The sequence below is a fragment of the Panicum virgatum genome, chromosome 2N (assembly GCF_016808335.1).
Source record: "Panicum virgatum strain AP13 chromosome 2N, P.virgatum_v5, whole genome shotgun sequence".
Lineage (NCBI taxonomy): Eukaryota > Viridiplantae > Streptophyta > Magnoliopsida > Poales > Poaceae > Panicum > Panicum virgatum.
Window position 1 is genome coordinate 46873381 of NC_053146.1, and position 22224 is coordinate 46895604.

General features: G+C 45.3%; 2 protein-coding genes across 2 annotated transcripts; one reads left to right on the forward strand and one right to left on the reverse strand.

Moving 5' to 3' along the window:
• Positions 1-10371: 10371 nt before the first annotated feature.
• Positions 10372-14480, forward strand: LOC120660776. The gene is made up of 10 exons (XM_039939414.1): positions 10372-10968; positions 11057-11148; positions 11242-11344; positions 11429-11691; positions 11930-12061; positions 12159-12275; positions 12889-13035; positions 13545-13762; positions 13841-13994; positions 14123-14480. Exons 1-10 carry the CDS (start codon positions 10791-10793, stop codon positions 14336-14338), a joined length of 1620 nt encoding a protein of 539 aa, XP_039795348.1. The 5' UTR covers positions 10372-10790; the 3' UTR covers positions 14339-14480.
• Positions 14481-14706: 226 nt separating this feature from the next.
• On the reverse strand, positions 14707-21371 carry LOC120660777 (aldehyde dehydrogenase family 7 member A1-like). Its single transcript, XM_039939415.1, has 14 exons — positions 21020-21371; positions 20815-20901; positions 20186-20317; positions 19711-19783; positions 19270-19292; positions 19118-19181; positions 18739-18784; positions 17966-18146; positions 17486-17662; positions 17242-17406; positions 16904-17044; positions 16694-16791; positions 16112-16261; positions 14707-15122 (listed from the first exon to the last, which is right to left on the reverse strand). The coding sequence occupies exons 1-14, from the start codon at positions 21155-21157 to the stop codon at positions 15068-15070; spliced, it is 1530 nt and encodes a 509-aa protein (XP_039795349.1). The 5' UTR covers positions 21158-21371; the 3' UTR covers positions 14707-15067.
• Positions 21372-22224: the final 853 nt, after the last annotated feature.

Below are 22224 nucleotides of genomic sequence, written 5' to 3' on the forward strand. Positions count from 1 at the left end.
TGCTATAGTACCAAAACCCAAACTTTTTCACCAACTAACACATGCTCACTTGGTGCACTTCCCCTTCCGGACTAGAATGGCACTGGGAGAGAGCACAGCTGATATTTCCAGGTGAAACTAAAGTGAAACGGAGCACGCTAGCTGCTGCACTGCAGAAGACCCCGGCTAGGAGAGGAGAGGGAGACGGCTAGTCCTTGGACGCACCGTAAACCCTGGTCGATCACTGGTCAGAGAAGCAAGAGGTGATGGAGAGGAGCGAGCGAGGGATGGAGGGGGGGACGATCGATGCGCACGATGGAGGGGCAAGTTGCGCACCAAGTGTCACGACCGCGCCGCAACGGATCCCATCGCGCCTGGTCGGGCCCCGACGCGTGTGTGCCAGACCACATGTTTATTCCTTAAACCCGGCACTAAGCAAAGGGCATTAAGCCCCCTCTTGGCCAATGGCGCCGCGCGCGGCTCGGGGGGCGGGCTACCTAATCACGCGCCCTTCTATTTATTAATTACTCCTTAGGAGTACTCGCCCACTAGCCGGAGCCCGGAGGCGGACTTTTCTTCATTCCGTCTCCTCCGGCCGCCGGGGTGCATCGTCGTATCTCTCGGCACCGCGGCCCCGTGTGCGTGCCATCCGAAGAGGAAGAAGATTCAGAGGCCTTCCTCCTTCTTCTAGTCCCGATCCCAGGCGAATCGCGCCACTGCATGCGTATAAATAGCAGCGTTGACGATTCTTCATTCGCCGCGGGAGGATTTTTTCTCTCTCACCCAACTGGATCCGATAGATCCTGTAGTTGCAGTGCCATGGCCTGTGGTTTGCACACGGCTTCGTAGGGGGCAACCAAAACCGCAGCGCCGCGGGGAAGCCAAGGGATCCACGTCCCACGACACCTCCACCTGCTGGCCACATTCCCCCTGCCTGATAGGTCTCGTCTTCGCCCCGATCCGGTCGACTGGTCCTATCCAATTCCAATCCTACCAGCCATTCATCCGTAGCAGTCTCATCTGGTCGTCGTGGTCGTCGTCTCTAGCTTGTTCACCGTCTCATGTGTATCTTGTAGCTCCGTGACAGCGGCGGCCAGGGCAGGGCGCGTGCGCGTGCAAGGCCGGCACTGGCGGCCAACAGCCGGCGGCCCCGGGCCGCGCCGGAAAGCGACCGCGTACGGCGGACGCACGCGCGTGCCTGCGGAGCCGCCCACGGCGACGGCAACAGGTCGATCCCCGGCTGTTGCGCCCGGCAGTACGTGTGCCGACTTACCACAGCCTCCGCGCGCATGGGGGAGTGACACTGACATGTCGGGGCGAAGCTACCTACATGCCCTACGCACGCTACTGTCCCGCGGGCTGCAGACAAGGAGCTCGGCTGATCGATACAAACAGTAGCCTGAGGATTATTGGGGAGAAGAAGAGACGACAAGCCCGCAATGTTGAACTCGCGATGCCACTGCAGGAGCGGAGGAAGAAGCTACTGCACGCAGCAGACCAGACCACCCGCCCATCTGCATGCTGTGAGCCTGTGACGATCGATCGATCGATCTGTATCTTTCTGGAATGGAGTGGCAATGCGCACTTGTCTACTGTTGGTTGACTAGTTCACAGTGGCAGTGTGCCATCTGGATCGCCGATGACTGGTGATCGAAGCGATGGATGATGATGAGCGTGCATGCCACGTAGCCCTGCTGGCAGCTCACCAGCTCACGCAGGGCGGGGCGAGGACAGAGCCAGGAACGGAGTGCCACGGCGCAACCGCACAAGCAAGCAAGTCAATTCTTCAGAAACTGTGTGGGCGCGCGAGATAATGTAGAATTTCCCGGAAGCGAGGGAGGAAGGGGAGCCAGCTAGGCTTTCCCCATGTGGTGCGTGCCGGGCTTGGCGACGGGAGGAGATAACGATGGATCCGATCGGCGCCCTTGTCCCCGGCGCGCGCGGCTGGCCTCGAGATGCGCGAGACACGGCGAGGACCCGCCGGGCGACTTCTCCGCGCGCTCGCTCGCTCGCTCACTACTCGATCGATCGGCGCCAAACACGAGGAGCATATGGATGGAATAATTCATGAGCCGGCTGGGATCCCCACTGAATTGGAAACCACCAATGTGCAGTATCGGGAAACTTTGTGCTGGCTGTCTACCTGGTACCTGCGAGGATCACTGAACTAATGGTCCCGTGGCTATGGAGAGCTGAGCTAGCTAGGGCAGCTAAATGTAGAAAGCTTACTTGTAATTGCAACACCGTACCGTACAAATGAGCACCAGGTGCTCTTCACTTCTCTTTCTCTACGTAAGAAGTCTACGAGACTATGTGTGCGCAAATATATACTAGCCGTGTACATCAACAATAAAATTGCTGAACAGGTACCGGGAAGATCTTGCAGACATTTTAGCCATGCATCCATTACAAAAAGGAGTTTTAGGGTACAGAGATCTTGGGTTTAATTAGGGCATGCAGGGGTTGCCAGTGGTGATGATGGGCGGTGGGCAGGATGATGGTGTCACCTTCAAATGTAATAGGGGTATTGCGCTCCACAAAAGGAAGTTGAACGATGTAAGAGGAGAGGATGCAAATCTGATATTGATCTAAGTTAAATTGCATGGGTGTCATCAGGGACCAAGCTAGAATTTTTTTTATTAGGGGACCGTGAGCAATATGACCAATAAATTTTAGGTAGAATGGCCATTTCCATCCTCGAACTTTCCACTTAGGCTCGCTTTCATCCCTCGACTATTTAAATGACCATTTCAGTCCTCAAGCTTCTCACGACGGCTCAATTTCATCCTTTGTCTTACATGTCGTCTTGCCACGATGGCATGCCATGTCAGCATCTGGTCATCTATTCTTTCAACCATATACTTAATTCTAGCCTTTGAATTCTTAAATGGATGTCAAAGCAATTGGGATTGATGGTTACTTTGTTAAAGGGTCTAATAGAGTTGTTTTGCTGTCAACTGTTGGAAAGGGATGCAAATGATAGCATGAGTTTATGTGGAATAGGACAAATAGAATTGATGGGATTTTTTCTCGGACATCTTAAAAGAAGATATCAATAACCCTTATAATTTTGAAAGATGGCTATTCATAACAAACTTAATGGATACTGATGATGTTGCGTTCCAACAAGATATGATATATTGAATGAGTCGGGAGAAGTTTGAGGACTGAAACAACCATTTTGATGGTTGAAGGATGAAACTGAGATTAGGTATGTAAGAAAGGTTAAGGATGAAATGGTTGTTTTGCCTAAATTATACCAACTAATGGTTTATACCTTCTATGCATGAAAACATGAGGAGTAATTAGTTGTGTTACCCATAGATTAGGAGGTCCATGCTCCCTTTACCAGTATCATTGGCTCTAAAGTTTCAAAAAAAAAAAGTATTATTGGCTCCGTTTTTGTGTGTGTGTGTGTGTTGGGGGGGGGGGGGGGGGGGTACAATAGAGGTGCTTAGAAACGTAGAAAATTGGTTTTCTTTTTTCCCACATCATATGCACATGGTATCAACACTATTGAGTCAAGTTAATTAGTGGTTTGCATTGTAGAAATTAACTTGTATATACATGCCCTTAAACTCTGTAACGATATGATGATCTTTCTCCATAAGCACTCATGTTTAAATCTAGCATCCTGAACTGAATGTACACATGAGCAAGACGGACTACTGATTTGTTTTTGTTTTTGAGGCAAACTACTGATTTATTGTTAGAGCGAGGATCCACACCTCATGCCAAGACTAGCGAGATCCACTCGATTCAATAATGCCGAGAATCCGCTGTGAACTTGGCTCACGATGATGGGTCAGCCCTCTAATGGCCCACGTTTCTGGCCCCATTATTACTCACTCGCGCCGCCGGACGCGAAAGAAACCGCTGAGGCCTACGCTGGCCCCGTGCCGGCCACACGGAACCAAAACTGCCCGATTTTCCGCTGCCTACGCAAATATTAGGAGTCACGTGTATAACTGATAGTTAAACCATCACGTATGGCAGGATAAATTGCTGAAATAATTTTTTTTGTTGCTCAGCAATAAAAAAATATTTCACGTTCAAAAAATGTTCTAATTTTTTTATATTTACTTTCGGTCCAACTAAAAAAGAAGCAGCCTAACTATACCTTGCGCGACTGTTCCCTTGGGCTAAGTGTGTTACCCGTCGGAGCGCCCGCCCTGTGTGTACCAAGCAGCTTGGGTGGACACTTCTCTGGCCTGGCTCATCCGAGGTCAGTGGGCTACTTGGGTGGGATCGCCTCCACTTACGAACGGGCCAGATCAACAGCAGGCCGACGTTGCGTCGTGAAGCAGCACCTCTTCTAATAAGGCCTACAAAGAAGCGAACTAAACTTCTTTTTCCCGCTTTTCAAAAAAAACTTCTTTTTCCCATTTATTCAGAACCAAACTTTTTGTGCTAGCTATACACACACTGCGTCCTTTCGAGAATATTAATCTTGGAACGAAGTCCGTAATATGACTTATATATATATATTCCAACATCTGAAAATTTTTACCAAGTAACTGTATATGGGTTTAGGCAGCACGTCTCGTATGGTAAAGGACTTCAAATTTTAGCCTAGATAATCTAATAATTGAATCCTAAAAGTTGAGCTTTTATCTTATAAAATTTTAAGCTAAAAAATTACAGAAGCTAAGTTGAATTGCATAAGATAAAATTTTAGGTTAATATTACATAAGTTAAGTTGGAATGGAAAGAGAGCACTAGAGTCGTAATCGTTACCACCGTACATGCGTCAGTAACGTTCGACGACGACGTGAAGCTGCCTGGATGCATAGGTGTTCCTAGGCGTCGCGTGCGAGATTTTATCGCGCCATATCGCAGAAGTGTCGGCAGCCGCCACTGTTCATCGTCTTCCTCGAGCAGGGGGGAGCGGCCGCCGGAAGCATTGGCGACCTTAGAAGGTGGGAGGGTGGCAGGATTGCGAGGGCGGCACGGCGAGGCGGCGGTGGAGGTGGGTTTGCGAGGGCGGCACGTCGGGGTGGGGGTAGAGGTGGGTTGCGAGGGCGGCGCGGCGAGGTGGGTTGCAAGGGCGGTGTGGCAGAGGCGCGCGGGGACGCTGCCAGCGGTGGAGCTAGGTTCGGGGGCGATTAGCGACGGCAGTGATGGAAGACGGTGACGGAGGCGTCGGAGGGACGTCGGAGCCAGAAGAAGAGGTGGTGGATGGCGGGGGAGCAGCTGCGGCACAGTCTTCTGCGATAGTATCGCGGCCTAGACTTCCCGGCATCACTGCACCACGGGATGCATGCATGTGCAATGTACCCTAGCTAGGCATGGGGTGCGGAATCCAAGTACGAGATAAAGTGTCCGGGTGTCCGTTCCGAGTCAACATTCCGTTGATGATGCAGAGGCACCGAAGCTGTTGCTTTTTTACCAGGGCAATATGCCATCAACGGAGTGCTCGCTCGCGATTGAAGGTGGAGACCCGTGCCTCCTGCCGTGCCAACTAATCATTGCCCTCGCATGCAGTTTCGCCGGCGAGCCTGCCTGCAATGCCAAGTGCCAATGCCAAGCGCCGCCGCGGCCCGGCTCTGCTCCACACCGAAGGCGCTTGTGAAAGCGAGAGCCAAAGGAGAGGAGCATAGGCATGGGCCATGCCTAAGATCCCCTGCCCTTTCTCCATAGAAAGAATGGATGGGCGCCGCACTCCCCTCCTCCAGTCGCTGCGGGGCAGGAACACCCCCCCCCCCCCCCCCCGGCCCCCCCCGGGAGTCTATGCGTCGCATTCAGCGATTTGAAAACGAGTCATCGCAGAAGCAGCCTGCCGCGCGCCAGGCTGGCGGGCGCGGGCGCTGGAGCAGTGAATGAACCGGAGGCCGGCCCATTAAGCTTACGCGCAAACATTTCAGGGAACGACGGGCTGGAACGTTTCATTTTTTTCCTTTGATTTATTCTTGTTCAAAATTGTTGTGGAACATATTTTCCATTTCGTTCATGCGCTTCTCTCACAGGCTTTCATTTCATGGGTTTTAATTTTCTAAACATTAATTTGTTTGAAAATATTTGAAGAAAGTGTTACGGAACATTTCAAAAGTTTTCCGGAACATTTGTTCAGAGACAATTTAAAAAAAATGTTCTCGAACATTTCAAAAGTGTTATGGAACAATTCAAAAAAATATTCCGGAACATTTCAAAAGTGTTTTCTAATAATAAAAAAGTATTCAAGAACAATTTAAAAATGTGTTCCCTAACATTTCAAAAGTTTTTCTTCAAAAGTGCTTCGGAACATTTAAAAAAATTTCTGGGAACATCTCAAAAGTGTTCCGGAACATTTCAAAAGTTTTTTGGGAACATCTCAAAAGTGTTCCGAAACAATTCAAAAAAGTGTTCCGGAACATTTCAAAAAAGTGTTCCGGAACAATTCAAAAGTGTTTCGGAAAGTGTTTCAGAATATTTTCAAAAGTGTTCAGGAACATTTTAAAGGTTTCTGGGAACATCTCGAAAGTGTTCTGGAACATTTTCAAAAGTGTTCTGGAACAATTCAAAAAAAGTGTTCCGGAACATTTCAAATGTCTACTGGAACAATTCAAAAAAGTGTTCAGGAATAATTTAAAAAAGTGTTCCCTAAAATTTCAAAAGTGTTTTGGAATATTTTCAAAAAAGTGTTCCGGAGCAATTCAAAAAAGTGTTTCGGAACATTTCAAAAGTATTTTCTAATAATAAAAAAGTGTTCAAGAACAATTTAAAAAAGTGTTCCTAACATTTCAAAAGTGTTTCGGAATATTTTCAAAAAAAAATCGGAACATTTAAAAAAATTTCTGGGAACATCTCAAAAGTGTTCCAGAACATTTCAAAAAATTTCCGGGAACATCTCAAAAGTGTTCTGGAACATTTTTCAAAAGTGTTCCGGAACAATTCAAAAAAAATGTTCCGGAATATTTCAAAAAAGTGTTCTGGAACAATTCAAAAGTGTTTCGGAAAGTGTTTCAGAATATTTTCAAAAGTGTTCAGGAATATTTCAAAGGTTTTCCGGGAACATCTCAAAAGTGTCCTTGAACATTTTTCAAAAGTGTTCCAGAACATTTTCAAAAGTGTTCCGGAACATTTCAAAAGTGTCCTGGAACAATTCAAAAAAATGTTCACGAACAATTTTAAAAAGTGTTCCCTAACATTTCAATATTTTAGTAATATATGTTAACAAACCAAGCAATCTAATAGTAGCAAATAAGATTAGTATCCAACATGAGAGAGCAAGAGATTAGAAAAAGGTTGTCCGCTCTCAACAGGAATAGAAACAGAAAGGCTTCGGTTACGAATGCGTAAAATTAGTTAGCAGAATAGAAGAATGACGAAACACAAAAGAGAGATCAAAGGGAACGAACCATCCACTGCACAGAAATGGAGTCGCTAACAGCATCAAGTGCGCCCCCCTCGTGAATCGCAAATCCGAATCAGAAAAGGAAAAGAAGAGACGCTGGTATAAAATGGGCTGAAAACTTAATGGGCCTACCGAGGGAAACACGGACAGTCTACGAAAAGCCCAGCGCACGGACTGAAGATCCCCTTCTGCGATAGCTCTGTTTCCAGCAGCGCGCAATAAATAACCTACGCCCCCCCCCCTCGCCCCTGATGGGACGAAAACTCCCGTCTCGAAGACCTCACCTCCGAACATCCTTCCGGAACTGAGCCTGCCGTCTGTCGGGTGACTGTGTCAGCGTGTCTGTGCGCCCTGCCTGGGCATCGACGACGATGCCACATGCCTGGACGGAGTGGATCATCAGGCCATTCAGAGCAAGTTTAATAGTTACAGTCCGCTGCTGACTGTAAGGCTCTTTGCAATCTTCTCCTAACCTGCTTGTATAATAATTAGTCCTCCGCAATTAAAATATCACCAACTTATCTCTCTTACTGTAAATTTTCAGCCCACTTCTTCCTTCTTCTCTTTTTTTTTCACGTCAGCATTTAACTGTCTTATAATCTATTATTATACTTGCTGTGATACGCTAGGGAACAGCAGCAACCACCACCCAATAATTCGTTGGCGCGCCTTCGCCCTCCGACTTCAGTCAGTTAGTATCAGTACTTCACCCTCCACTCCACGATCGGTGAGCGGACAACATGAACGGAGCAACCCCATCCATCCACCAATGGGCAATGGCTCGGCCTCTGCATTCAATCCTGTGGTGGACGGTGGAGCAGAGAGCCGACCGAGAGATGGCGCGGCCCGTGCCGGCGGACGAAAGGGGTCGGGCAGCCGGGCAGGCTCGCCCGGTTCGCTTCGTCCCGGCGCCGCTTTCTAGTCAACCGCCGGCCGCAGCCTTTCTCACGCTGCGCACAGCCAGAGGATTCTTCTTCTTTTCGGATGGTCATGGCTCATGATGACGAGCGCAACCACGCATGTGATCCGGGCCGCGTCTTCAGTGGCAACTGCACAAAAAGCGCGCCAAAAGTGGGCGGTTGGAGAGTTTCCCTGTTCAGGCCCTGTACACCGTTGGCTATGCGTGATTGTGTCCTGTGGCAAAGGGAAGGATGGGAGGCCGAGGTTTGGCCAAAACTTATTGCTACTATTACACGTCCTCACACTGAGTGAAATTAGTGAATTGTAGTAGAAACGACGTTGTTTGTCCAACTCTTTCCCTTCGATCGAGCCTTCCAGCGCAACCAATTCTTACTTTTTTTTATTTGCTAGGTTTGTTCAAATATCGGGTCTCTCGATGTGACTTTTTATTTGTTCCTAATTGATTATAAGATGGTGCGATAGCGATATGACTAATCCCCTATAATACTATAATACTGGAACATCCCATTTATAAAAATGAGTGCAAATGGATTTCTCTACCTTCTCCATGAAGTAGAACTACTTCCTCCGTCGCAAATTATTAGTTGTTTACTTGTTTTGACTTTTCTAGATTTATAGATTTTGCTATATATATAGACATAATATATATTTCTAGATGCGTAACAAAATCTATGAACTTAGAAAGGACAAAATGACTAATAATTTGGAACGGGGGAAGGAGTATAATTTTTCTCTTTTATGGATTAAGTGGTAAGCGATGTTCCCGTCGATGACGATGCACCAGTGGTGACTTCGGGAATCTTCAGATCTACTGGTGCTCAGTTCTTCGGAGGTACTCATAGGGATAGGGTTTGCGTACGTGTATTCATAGAGTGTGAGTGTACGTGCGTGTTGTGGGCGTCTTTGTTGTAGTGTGTGATTCTCAAAAAGAATGTCATCCCATTTTCCAATGTGTCGAGTCCACTATCATACATGCCCTTTTTTTTTGCGAGGACATGCCCTTTTCTTGATAACATGTGGTACAATAATGTCAACTACGCTCAACATGAAATTCAATTGCTTAAGAAAAAAGAGACGTTTAACAATAAGTACCAAGCCGTCGATGATGTTGATGCACGGCCGTGTTTGGTTAGAAGGTGAAAAAGTATTGAGGAAATTTTTTTAGTGCTTTGACTACTAATTAAGAGTATTAAATAAAGTCTAATTATAAAATTACCTCCACAACTGTGGTACTGTAGCAGTTGTTCTACCTAATGAGGCCTTTGACCGTACGATTAGTGAATAATTGAGCGCGGTCACTGTAGCATCACTGTAGCTAATCAAGACGGAACTTGAGTTATTAGATTCGTCTCGAAAAGTTACACTCATCCCTGAAAAAATTTTACAAATAAACTTCATTTAGTACTCCATGCGAAAGTTCGTTGTTTTATGAAATCTTGACAAGACGTGTAACACCTTATGTTGGGTCTCCCTATAGTCATCTCAAATATCTTGCGAAAGAGACCCTTGCAAAAACTATATTAAAAAAATCTACATCAACCATGCCTACTAGTACTACCATCTACCCGCTTGCAGATGCAGCATCAAGAGCCACCGCTAACATCAACCACTCTTGGGACCGAGCCGTAGCTCGGGTGGCGGGACCTCCGGGTGTGGAGGCCGCCGGTCACGGTTCGAGCGCGCTCGAACTCGTGATTTTCCCACCGGGAACAGTAGTTCCCTGTTGTTTAGTCTCCGCTTGGATGGATTCCAAGCGTTTGCCTCTCACGTGTGGTGCCACAAAGGGACTGCAACGCACTCGTTGCCTACGGAGCCTTGGAGGTTTCCGGTGATTTCCAGAAGGACGCGGTCTTCATATCTGTGTGTACTTGTAGGTCTGCTTGTACACATGTGGTGTGAGTGTGGTGTGCGTGTGTAGGGTGGTGCGTGCGTGCGCGTATGAACAGATGCTACAGCTGTACCCAGATGAGAGGCATCAAAAAAACATCAACCACTCTTTAACACAAAAACACTCGCTCCAGTAAACTACCGCGGATTTGCGAACCCACTATCGCCATCACATCACATCACCACATAATGCAAGCCGCAAGCTGTCGTGTCCAGATAAACATTCGCCTCCACCGCTGTTCTCTCATCTGTGATCTGTCCCATCTGCTGCTGCTCAGCACCCAAGCAAAAGGGGGAGACCGGGGGAGGGCAATTCTCCCAACGGTCACCTCGTCCGGCGCCCGCCCGCCCGCCGTGTAGGTGTAGCCAGATCGCCTCCTCCTCCGCCATCGTCATCCACCTGCCTCCGCCCTCGAGGTCCCCGCCCCCTTCCCCGGCCGGAGGAGAAGGGGAAGGGAACTACCTCCGCCCCGATCGCCGCCATTAACTCCCCCTTCCCCCACCCCTAGGAAAGCGCCACCGGATCCGACCCCTCCTCGAGGCCCGTCTCCCTTTATCCCCACCTCACGGAACCCCGCCCCAGCCCGCCTTTTAATAGTTTCGCCGCACATGCGTGGCGCGGGTGCCGCCGCCGCCTCCCGACGAAGCAGCCGCGGCCGTACCAGCAGCGATGTCGCGTAGCGGGGTGGAGGTGGTCGCCAGCAGGGGGTGCGCGCGGCTGGTGCTCCCCGGGATGCACCACCACAACCCCTCCTCCGCCGCCTCCTCCGCCTCGCGCGGCGGGGCCGCCGCCGCCGCCGATGGGCCCTTCTCGGGCCTCGTCATCTGCGTCACCGGGCTGTCCAAAGGTGCGCGCCTTAACTGCCTGTGGTTTTGCCGGTGACGACGGTTGGATCCTGATTGAGATGGTTTTTGGTGCTTCTCGGTTGGTTGCAGAGGCCAGGGCTCAGGTAAAGGAGGCGGCAGAGCGGCTGGGGGGCGAGTACAGCGGGAGTCTGCACCCCAAGTGCACGCACCTCGTGGTGCAGATATCCTTTGCACGAACTATGCAGTCCATGTTCTAGTAGTATCTGTTTCCCCAACCCCAATTCAGGTTGCGGTGGTTCCTTAACACGCAGCACAACTTTGCTGGGCGCAAGTTCGAGCATGCACTGAAGCATGGTCCGAGGAACGGGCTATTCGTTGTAACGCTGGGTTGGTTCGTTGATTGTGTGCGGAGAAACAGTAAGCACAAGTCATGATCGTCCCCTGATCTTGACGTCTGGCTAAAATTGCTTCTAATTCTAACTGGTGGTGTTTTGGCTCAAGTGAGGTTGGATGAATCCTTGTATGCTATAAAGAATATTGGGGAGAATGGTTTGCCACTCGGGGAGTTCAACCGCTTTATTGGAGTTCCTGTTGACGGGAAGTCTTGCCTTCCGCCGATGATTTTTCAAGACAAGGCGTGCTCAGATACGACCCAGAAGCATCCAACTCAGACTCCTAGGAAAGAAAGTGGCAATGCTGAGCTGGTTTTTATGAATGACACAATCTACATTGACCATGGGATATCTGGTGAGATGAAGAAAAAGGTATTGTCCGACTAACTTCTTTCCTGCTTTCTGTATTACCAGAAACCACAGAACTGTAACTTCTAAGCAGGAAAAGAGAAAATTCTGTTGTTTCTTTTGATGGAATTGCTGCATCTTTTGGGTTGAAGAAACCGTTAATACTTCATGATGACAGAATTTCTAATCAACTCCAATGATGAAATGAGATTTCTCTGAATTTCTTTAGCCCACAAAGATTACTGAATCCCATCCACTGCAGATATCTGATGCTGCTACAAGAGAAGGTGCAAAGTTGCTAGAGCACTGGTTTATTGGCTGTCCTGCCACTTATGTTGTGTGTGAGGATGCTTCTATTAAGAGATATGTAGGCCACTCGGACAACATTGTAACTGTAAGCAATGCTACATGCTATCCTTGCATTTGTTTTGAGGTGCTAATTACCAGAGGTGATAGTTTTGTCTTAACGCATTACCCTTCCAATTTATCAGCCACTTTGGATCTTGAAAACAGTGAAGGAAAAAAACTTGCAACGTCTTGTCCATTTGTCTTCGGACCTAGCCAGGCATGTTGCCATGGTTCTGCAAAACGTCCGGACATCTGAAGAGGTATGTTACTGTTACTATGTTGTACAGTTGTGCTCTTACTTGAGCCAATCATCAAAAAAAAAAACTTTATGTGGTTTGATCACCTGGCAAAAGACATGACAAACAAGAGTTTCATTTACTTTTTGCATTTTAGCAAGATATTTCCCTTCTTTTTGGATGGATGTCAGAAGTACTGAATTGATATCTGGCATATTACATGAGCAAACCCTACCTTACCTATCTTCATAATGGATAAGGTGGAGTAGAGCATATTTGATAACGGGCAGCTACCCTTCTGCAATGTGTTTAGTGAGAAAAGGACAAGATACTGTGGTATTGTGGTCCATGTAGAAGGGCAGTAATGGATCATCTTTTTTCTCATTTTGCATGATGAATAAAATCAAAATGTCCTAATTCCAAATGATTAAAAAAACTGAACCAGGGGGAGAGACTTCCCCCTGATTTTTGTCTTAAGAAGATTGTGCACAATCTGAATGATTACAAATGATGTATTGAATATCCTATGTCTGTACAAGCCTTTGTATTTGGAATTTTAGGCTCTGTTTTTTGTTGGCAGTAAGCTGCTATTGCTTGATTACCAATGAAGTGACATTAGATTTTTCTGTTCTTTTAGAATAGAAAACTTGGGAGTGTTCCTTCTATGAACTCCAGTGGACATCCATTGACCCAAGAGGAGATTGATGAGATCCATCTAGAGAGGCAAAAATTTGTTGAAGTTGCAAAGAAAGAAGTTCGAGACCGTCGTGCTCGTCGTATGCAGGTTAAAGTTACTTCAAGAAGTTGCATATTTTGTTGGCATGTGCATGGGCACAAAACTTATAAATGAATAAGACAAAATGAGCAGACTTTAAGTCTTTGATGTGTTTAGTCATTTGTATCATGAGGCAACTTCATGCCTAATTAGTCCTTGTTTACCTTTTTTTTTGTGCATTAATCTGTACGTGGGGTCATTTTTCCATGTGCATTGGTATTAATCTGCATGTGGGGTATTCACACCAGCTGCCCAAGCAGGCTAGCTGGTATTAGCTCAGCTGCCATCCACAGGTGTCTAGTTCTTTACTGGTCACTCCGTCAGTGTTCAGTACAACTGTTAAAGTGAAGTTGATTTATCACCCAGAAAAGATTGTAGGATATACAGTGAACACACAATTCTCTTCATGGTGTTTTGTGCATTCCCTGATTCAATGATCAAATGCAGCACATTTATTTTGGTCAATTCGTGATTTCATTTCCTCAAATGAGACTGACTAAAATTTGGTTTCAAGCCAGTCATGTGAGGTGCCAATTCATCCAATCACACCAGCTACACTTTTGGATTCGATTTGCTGGACAATCTCTGAGCCAACTTCATCCGCGTCTATTTATATGGATTCTTCATGGTCTGATGATGCCAATGAGCAGCAAGGCACCACATGTTTTGATGCAAACGGTGATGTGAGGGATCCAGATCAACCAACTGATAATTTTTCCCGCCCACTGAAAGAAAGGTGATCAATCATTGGAAATTAGGTTGGTCCAACCTCTTCCGAACTGCCATTCTAATTTGCTTTCTTTTGTTCTTTCAGTGAGCGAAGTGAGTTGATCTTCAAGAATCACTTTCTTACCATACTCTTCCCTATTGATCGGTTTGGAGAGCTTGGACCTTCCTCAAAGACGTTCTATAACAATGGTGGTTTTACACGTATACAAGTGCTGGATCACATCTACAACTTCTACCAGGTATCTAGTTTCTTGGCTTAAGTACTGTCCACCACAATACGCACGCAAGGTTATACACACATCAGTTTGGATGAGTTCTTTTTATCTTCTAAAACATTTAAAGTAGGAAAATTTTCTCTTTTTTGTAGGAGAATATGTCGACCAATGAGGTAGAGATGGCCTTGCATACAGATTCTCGGCATGCTGATCGACTTCGATCTTTATATTCGAGTGCTGAATCAGCAGAGAAAGGAGTAGCTTTTAAAAGAGTAGACTTCTTAGGAAGCAGAAGAAGTTTTGAGGCACTAAAGCGCCTCAACAGGGAGAATAATAGCAATGTATATGAGCTTGTGATTAGGGCATGAATGCACCACTCTCAGGTGCCATTTGGCGAAACTTATCTGTTGCTTTCAAAAAGAAAAAAACATATATAGTGAGGAAGGATGTACTATGTTTGCTGAAAAAATGCGGGAAATAAATCCATAGTTTATTGGAAATAGTTTTGTTCGATCTTTAAGGCGCAAACTTGCTGCAACTCTCTCTCTCTCTCTCTCTCTACGCGCGCGCGTGTGAAGTACAGACTCGCAATGACATAAGTTTGCAGAATGTTTTTTTTATTCAAATAAGTTTGCAGAATGTTAGCTCACTCAGGTTTGCATGATTGTTATTCGAAACGAATAATACTCATCAATTCTGGATGGAAAGTCTGAAAAGTTGCGTTGCATATAATGTATGCTATTGAACCTGAATGAGAATGTTTTATTTTAAATGGTATACTTTTTGAAGGTTACATTACATTCAATTTTTTTTCTCTTCTAGAAGTGATGCCGAATCCAGTTTATTTGTAGGCTTGGGACACCAGCGGTTAATCATACCACGAGCAACAAACATCTTATTATTATATGTACACACACTACTACTGCTGTCCTCCAATTTAGGTTTGGCAACTGAAGCAGATAGACACTATTTGGCAACTGAAGCAGATAGACACTATTTGTCTATGCAGAGATCTTAACACGGTATCATCAGTTCTCCCATGTGACATCCACGTCCGCAGAAAATACCAAGATCCATGCGCACCCCCTCCTGCCGGATTAACCAAAATTGATTCCCTGTGCTAGGGGTAGCTCGCTTCCATAGTTGATTGTACTGTAGACAGAATGAGCGTTGGTAAAGCGAAAAAAAAGCAGAACCAGCACGTAAAGAATCTTGAACGTACTTAAAAAGGTATTTTGACCTGAAAATTATCCTTAAGACAGAAAACTTACAACCTTGCAGTAATTATCTTCTAGAACAGATTAATATGTAAAGGAGGATATCTTGATTTATGGATACCCATCCACAAATGAGTAGGGCAATCAGCAAAAAGGGTGCTCGTAACTCGTGCAGTTCTCTTTTTGCATATTCACTGTTTCATCACATGCTAAGAACAGTATCCAGCAAGATGCATCGCAGTTGGCAAAGTGCGCAAGGTCAAAATGATATTAAGGTTGGACCCAGACAAGAAACAACCAGGCTGGATACTGTAGACCAGGTCTGTGTCTCCAGCGGTCCAGCCTATCAACAAGTTAACTAGCCTGGCAGAAGATAGTAGAGCATAACCTATGACATCTAAACAACCAGCATTGCACTACCAGCTGTACAATCTTGGAATCAGGTGATGCATGCATCATGCTAACGTTAAGCTAGCCATTTTGCAAAGATCCATACATCCACCACTCTAAGGCCCTGTTTGGATCACCTAGGACTAAACTTTAGCCCGCTTTAGGTGACTAAACATTAGTCCATGCCTATTTGGATGCAGGAACTAAACTTTAGGAGGGACGCATATAGAAATATAGAAATATCCTTTTTACCCTTAGATTATACTGTTGTTGTGCCTACACGCACATAGTGAGGTGTAGTTTGGTCTTTTCACAGATCGCAGATTGGTTTAGTCCAAATTTGGTGGGTTTTCACTTTTGAGGACTAATGGACAAAACTTTAGTTGGGATGGAACTAAACTTTAGTCTATAGTCACCTGTTTGGATCACCTAATGGACTAAACGTTAGGCCTAAAGTTTTAGTCCATGGATCCAATCATTATCTACAGTTTTACCATTTCAAATCAACCACAGCAAAAATGTGTATACTCTTACCAAGTTGCCCTCCTCATGTACTGCTTCCAGGAATCACTTCCTGCTTCTCGTCCACCACCGGTTGCTTTTTCTCCACCAAATGCTCCACCGATTTCGGCACCATTCGTAGGTATGTTCACATTCACTATACCACAGTCACTACCATGGGGCCTGTATAATAAGAGAAGTAACAATGAGACAGTCGAATTGGCAATAATTCATTGGCATTATATATGATTCATTTTGTGGCAGAGGAGTTTGGTTAAATGCTTGCGCCGTGTATGGGAAATCCAGTAGAGCTTTTCTGGTATATCAGACTGAACATATAATATGAATTTTTAATAAACATGAATTTTGTCCTAGAAAATTGAATTGGCACATTAGTACGTTGTGCACAGCTACCAACAACAAGGTAAATAGTAAATCAAATTTCTCAAGTTATACCTTGTAAACCAAAGTAACGACCCTTCAATTAAGCAAAAACTAGAATAGCATGCTGACAACAGATGAGCAATGCAACTCTCATTTGCTTTCTATGAAGACAGAGACATCCTTTCATCTAAAATGCAATTACACTCTCTGGGTTGTTGAGCAGAAACTTACCCAAGCCACTTAAAAATAATTTCTGGCTTCTTTGTAAATATAGAACTGCTCAATCCTTGAGGAACAGAGTTATTGATTTCAATTGCTTCCTTCAAGGTCTGTACGAGATGTATCACGGATTATGATGATGATCAGATACAGTGGTTCACAATGGCAGCAAATCAAACAGATAAAACGAATACAGAAACATAGTATTGGACTATATGCTACCTGGAATTTCATCACATAAAGCACAGGGCCAAAGAGTTCTTCTTTCACAACTGGCGCAGAAGCTGAAATTTCCACAATCGTTGGCTGTACGAAGTTCCCTTCTGATTCGATGGCAGATCCTCCAAAAAGGATTTTCCCTCCCTGAACAGAATAGATCAAATTAGATTGTTAGAACTTCAAGACTTGTTTAAAGTAATACACCATCTCACTTGTTACCAGCAAACTCAGAATTACTTCATGGCAATAGCTATTTATAGAGTGAGATTGCAACGGAGGTCAAAATAATTGTAGGAAGCCAGTTGCTTAACCAAAAACCTAACACTAATTTAAAGCTTTACCTGAGATTTGATGGTCTGGATACCTTTCAAAAAGTTCTCCTTTGACGCAGGAGTGTGCAGTGGTCCCAATAAGGTGCCCTTCTCCAATGGGTCCCCGATTCGGACTTGTTTATATACCTCAACAAGTTGATCAAGAAAAGTATGATATATGCTTTCATGAAGAATCTGTAGAAGGATAAAGATAATTAGAAAAACTGAATACAAACCACAATACATAAAAAATAAATAATAAAAAACAACATACCAGCCTACGGCATGTTGTGCAACGTTGTCCTGCTGTGCCAACAGCAGCAAACAACACAGAACGCACAGCTAGCTGAATATCTGCATCATGCATAACAATTATGGCATTGTTCCCGCTAAGTTCGAGAAGGCATTTACCAAATCTTGCATTAACTTGTTGCTGAACCATTAGACCAGCCTGCATTGAGAAACCAGTGTTGCATATTGTAAACAGATCAGTACACTTCAATAGACATACACAATATTAAGCACTTCCCACAAGGAAGAGTATCCACAACACTTCCACACATCAAGAATAAAAATAGAGAAAATGCATAGAGATCATTAGATCAACAGCAGAATGGATCTTAATCAAGGCAGGCTTATACTATTCATGCAAAAAATAGATCTAGCAACAAAAAAAAAGATCAATCTCAAGGTTGCTACACAATCTACATAACAGCAGAACAAAATAGTAGAGAAGTATGTGGAAGTTGAATACCCTTGTACTTCCAGTGAACGAAACCAAAGGTATCCTAGTGTCAAGAGCTATTGCTTGGCCAATTTCAGCGCCACCACAAAAAGCTGTGAAAATTGCGCCTGGCAAGTTGTTCTTCTCCAATACACTAGCCACTATTTTAGTCATTGCAATAGTGATCAGTGGAGTAGTCGGGGCACCTTTCCTGCAATAATCACAACAATATTACACAAGGAAACTGCCCTACCTGCGGTACTGAACGAGTTTGTCGCCACAAAAACAGAAAAACCGGTACAGTCTGTTGAACGGACAATATTCACTTAAGAATGTTTTTCTGTAAGAAGATGGACATTGTTTTCCGATCTGAGAACCAAGATTGACTTCCCATTCTACCTATTATAATTGCTGATTTTTGAGCTAAATCGTCATATTTTCACCCAGCCAGGTCTGAAACAAAACCTATGTTACTAAAACCCAAGAAGGTCACAAGTTGCAGAACATGCTGCCTAAGCAGTTCTTCCTGAGAGCTATATTACTTGAACTCCAGATGGCTAGAACGTCACAACCCAAACATTTCATACAAGGTAACATGCCATACGATTGTTGCAGGCATACAAGACAAGAAAATTACTCTGTTATAAGGGCAGGGCCAGTAAACTTTTGTAAGCAGGGACAAAGGGTAATAGATGAATCATCAGGAAGGCTGACTCAAAATTTCATTGAATGGTATGGTAAGATTTTTTGCACACATATATAACAACACTATCCTTTTTGTCAGAAGAGCAAACCATTCTTACCAGACAACACAATTTCCGCAGACCAGAGCAATGCAAGCATTCCAACCTACATGACACAAGAGAGACTATTGAAGTATTCATGGCTGTTAAGATTACATAACTATATGGTAGAGTTTGGCAACATATCATGCATTGTGTATGCCAGTAGAATAAGTAGGTAAATTGGATAGCAAAATCATGAAAGTTATATTTAAAAGTATCATGTGGGTGCAGTAATACCAGTTTACACCATCAACTGCCAATTGCTAAACTTTTCAGTACATTCCTATACAATCCGAAAATACAAACCACATGGAGAGGTGATGCACAATGCTGATTTTCATTGCATAGATATTCTAGAAATGTAATGCACCAAATATATGAGCAATCAGAGACTTACCAAGCACAGCGCAAGGGAAATTAAATGCTGTTATAACACCAACAACTCCAAGAGGATTCCACACCTATTCAGATAAGCATAGTCATTAGCATGCTACATCCTGATATCTAAGAGTGAATATACCACATGAGGAACTCGTAAAAGAACACTACCTCCATCATCATATGGTTTGGACCTGCAAAAAAAAAAGGCATGTTAGCTATCACCTCCCGATAAGTAAAGCTGGAATGACTGAGTTAATAGTACATCACTGAAGTACGATAAGGAAAGAATTTAACATGAACGAAGCTGCTGCAGATTAGCAGCTCTAATATTTTTTTAAAAAAATGCAACATCTTGGCCAATTTCAACTAAGCATGTTTGATACAAATAAACCTAGAAAGCTCGACCATCAGAAGTACTGAAATATAAGATTTAGCATTTCTGAGAAACAAGACCTCTCCTGGCTCCTAAATAGTTGTATATTATCAGAATCAGTTGCAAGATGCAACCAACATGATCAAGATATTCAAATATGCAGCTTCATTGCAGATGATGTTGTTTTCATCTGACAATCCAAAACAAGATATAATGGAAGGAAAAAAAGGTCTTACGTTCGGATGGTATAATGGACCCATTTAATTGGCGACTTAGCCCCACAGCATAATCACACATGTCGATGATTTCCTACAGAAAGAGGACACGCCAATGCCATCATGCACATACAAAGGAATCAAAACCAGATTTCATTTTAACTCATTTAATCATTCAGCTATCTTCACTAAAGGTTAACATCTTACGCATATGGTTTGGTGGCACAAACCAGACTACTTTAGAGATAAAGACAATACCAACTGCCTATTCAATACTGCTTTAGGCTGAGTTGCAGTTATAGCAGATAAGGAAATGGTAACAACACCATATAAATGGTAATGTAGTATTCATGTTGAGAAGTACATTAACATCCAAAAACAAAAACACAGATATGTGCTATGAACTCGATGATAACACTTATCTACTTATCCAGAGCGCAAAAAAGATAATGTGAAACGATTGTAATGAACACACTACAAGCAACCATGATCATACCTGAACCTCCCCGATCCCTTCCGGAAGAATTTTCCCCATCTCAAGTGACACAAGCCTGCCAAGGTGATGGAGCTTTGCTCTCAGTGCGTCGCCAATTTGCCGAACAATCTCTCCCCGCTTCGGAGCTGGAATCTGGACACATTGGCAGGTCAATATGAGCACATAGATAGGAGTCAAATCAAGGCATCAAATAACTTGATGGACCGGACATTTTTTTTTTGCAGTCCACATAGTATGGCCAACGTTCTAGACATGTAAATATTCCAAAATCTGATAAACCCAGAGATGCATTGCCTATAAATTCCAGTGCTAATCTAGTCCACAAGTGCTGACTGCATACCAGAGTTTCGTGTTCCTGAATTAAATCAAATCAAGAACCCAAACAGCCTCATATATTATCACGAATAGGATCTCAAACTTCCCTGGAAACTAAAACCCCAAAAGGACAAAAAAATTCCAGGTTTATGAAGCAAATCCAAATTCGCATTAAACGGGAGGGGAACGTTTTCATTTCCACAGAACTAAATTTCACAGGCAGTAGCAACTAGCAACCACGCATGCAAGCACTTCACCATCCGAGCGTGTGGCCGTGAGGCATTGCAGCAAAAAATTGAGACAGTGAAACTCACCGCCATCCATGTCCTAGCGGCATCGAAGCAGGCGCGCATGCCCTCCTCGTAGTCGTTCACGGACGCCTCCACCACCTCCGCGATAACCTGGTGCGCAAAACCACCGCAGATACGCGCTAAACACCCTCAAAATCCACCCAAAAAAAACAAGCAAACGCGAAAACCGCCGAAAACCGAGCGGATCGGGGCGGGCGGGGGCGCGCACCTGGTTGTTGGTCGGGCTGGTGGTGGTGACGACGGGGCCCGAGCCGCCCCAGGCCCCGCAGGCGAAGGATCCCGGGTTGCGCGGCGCGAGGCCGAGCTCGTTGAGGAACTGGTGCTCCTTCTTCGCGAAGGCCCCCATGTCGTCGGCGTTCCTTCCGGAAGGGGAGCTCCGTACGGCGCGAGGGGGGTCGGGAAGCGCGACGGAGGGGAGTGGGGGACCGGTGGACGGTGGTGGTGGGCGTTGTAGAAGGAGGTGGAGTGGGGAGTGGGAACTGCTGCTCCGGGAAGGGATAGGGGAAGGCGACGAAGGCGGAGGAAGGCGAAGCGTGGCGGAATGGTGGGGTGGCGCGGTACGGCTGGTCGATTTTGCCCGCATTTCTAATTTTCCAGTAGTAAAAGTTGCTTCACACATCCACAGGAGTACATGGAAGTAAATGGATTTTCTACTTGAAAATGCTAATTGGGGTCCCTAGTTCTGAAACTTTTTCGTTTTAACGCACGTAGCATTACGTAGGATACATCGAAGATCATAGTACTCCTAGTTACCATGGTACCCTGCCAAGGTGCCAAAAAGACCCGACAGATGTAACCAAAGCGCTGGGCTGTGACTGTGATGCACATCCCGTACCGACGCGGCGTGCTCGGATCCTAATCCGAGGACCCGTGCTTAATTTGGCCTCCGCGCTCCAGGTCTCGTTTCGACAAATTAGTCTGATAGCTCCAGCAGCCGCGCGTGTCCCACACGGCACTCTTTGCCCAGTAAAGTTGCGTGCACATGATAAGTACCCACAAACTGAGCTCTACAGAGAATGGAGAACGCCAAGCGCGCGCACGCCCGCCCCACGTGTTTATCGTAAAAGTCCGGATAAATCCACGGTGATTCCTACTACATTCTTTTAGATCAAGCTGATTTTGTACTTTGCCGGACAAGGGGAGTGTTCATGTTTATCGACAAGTCCGGGTAAAATCCACGCCATGATTCCCTAACTTTCTGCTGCGTGCGCGTTAGGAGAAGCTGGGCAGAGCCGCAATTCGGCCCAACTGGGATCCATGTTAGGCCTTATTACCCAGAGAGCGAGCGATGATTGCCTTAGTCCAAGGTGTACTGGGCCCTGATCTTGTTCCAGCCCAACGGGCCCCGTGAAAGCTCTGCTGCACCGCACTGGAGCAACAATGGAGTGATGACGATGACCTACCGTGGTCGAT

Coding starts and splice junctions, on each gene's coding strand:
- LOC120660776 (XM_039939414.1), top strand. CDS start 10,791: ATGTCGCGTAGCGGGGTGGAGGTGGTCGCCAGCAGGGGGTGCGCGCGG. Junction 11,345..11,428: donor TGATTGTGTGCGGAGAAACA/GTAAGCACAAGT, acceptor TTTTGGCTCAAG/TGAGGTTGGATGAATCCTTG. Junction 13,995..14,122: donor ACATCTACAACTTCTACCAG/GTATCTAGTTTC, acceptor TCTTTTTTGTAG/GAGAATATGTCGACCAATGA.
- LOC120660777 (XM_039939415.1), bottom strand. CDS start 21,157: ATGGGGGCCTTCGCGAAGAAGGAGCACCAGTTCCTCAACGAGCTCGGC. Junction 19,293..19,710: donor GTCCATTATACCATCCGAAC/GTAAGACCTTTT, acceptor TTTTTTTTGCAG/GTCCAAACCATATGATGATG. Junction 18,785..19,117: donor TTTCCCTTGCGCTGTGCTTG/GTAAGTCTCTGA, acceptor TGTGTCATGTAG/GTTGGAATGCTTGCATTGCT.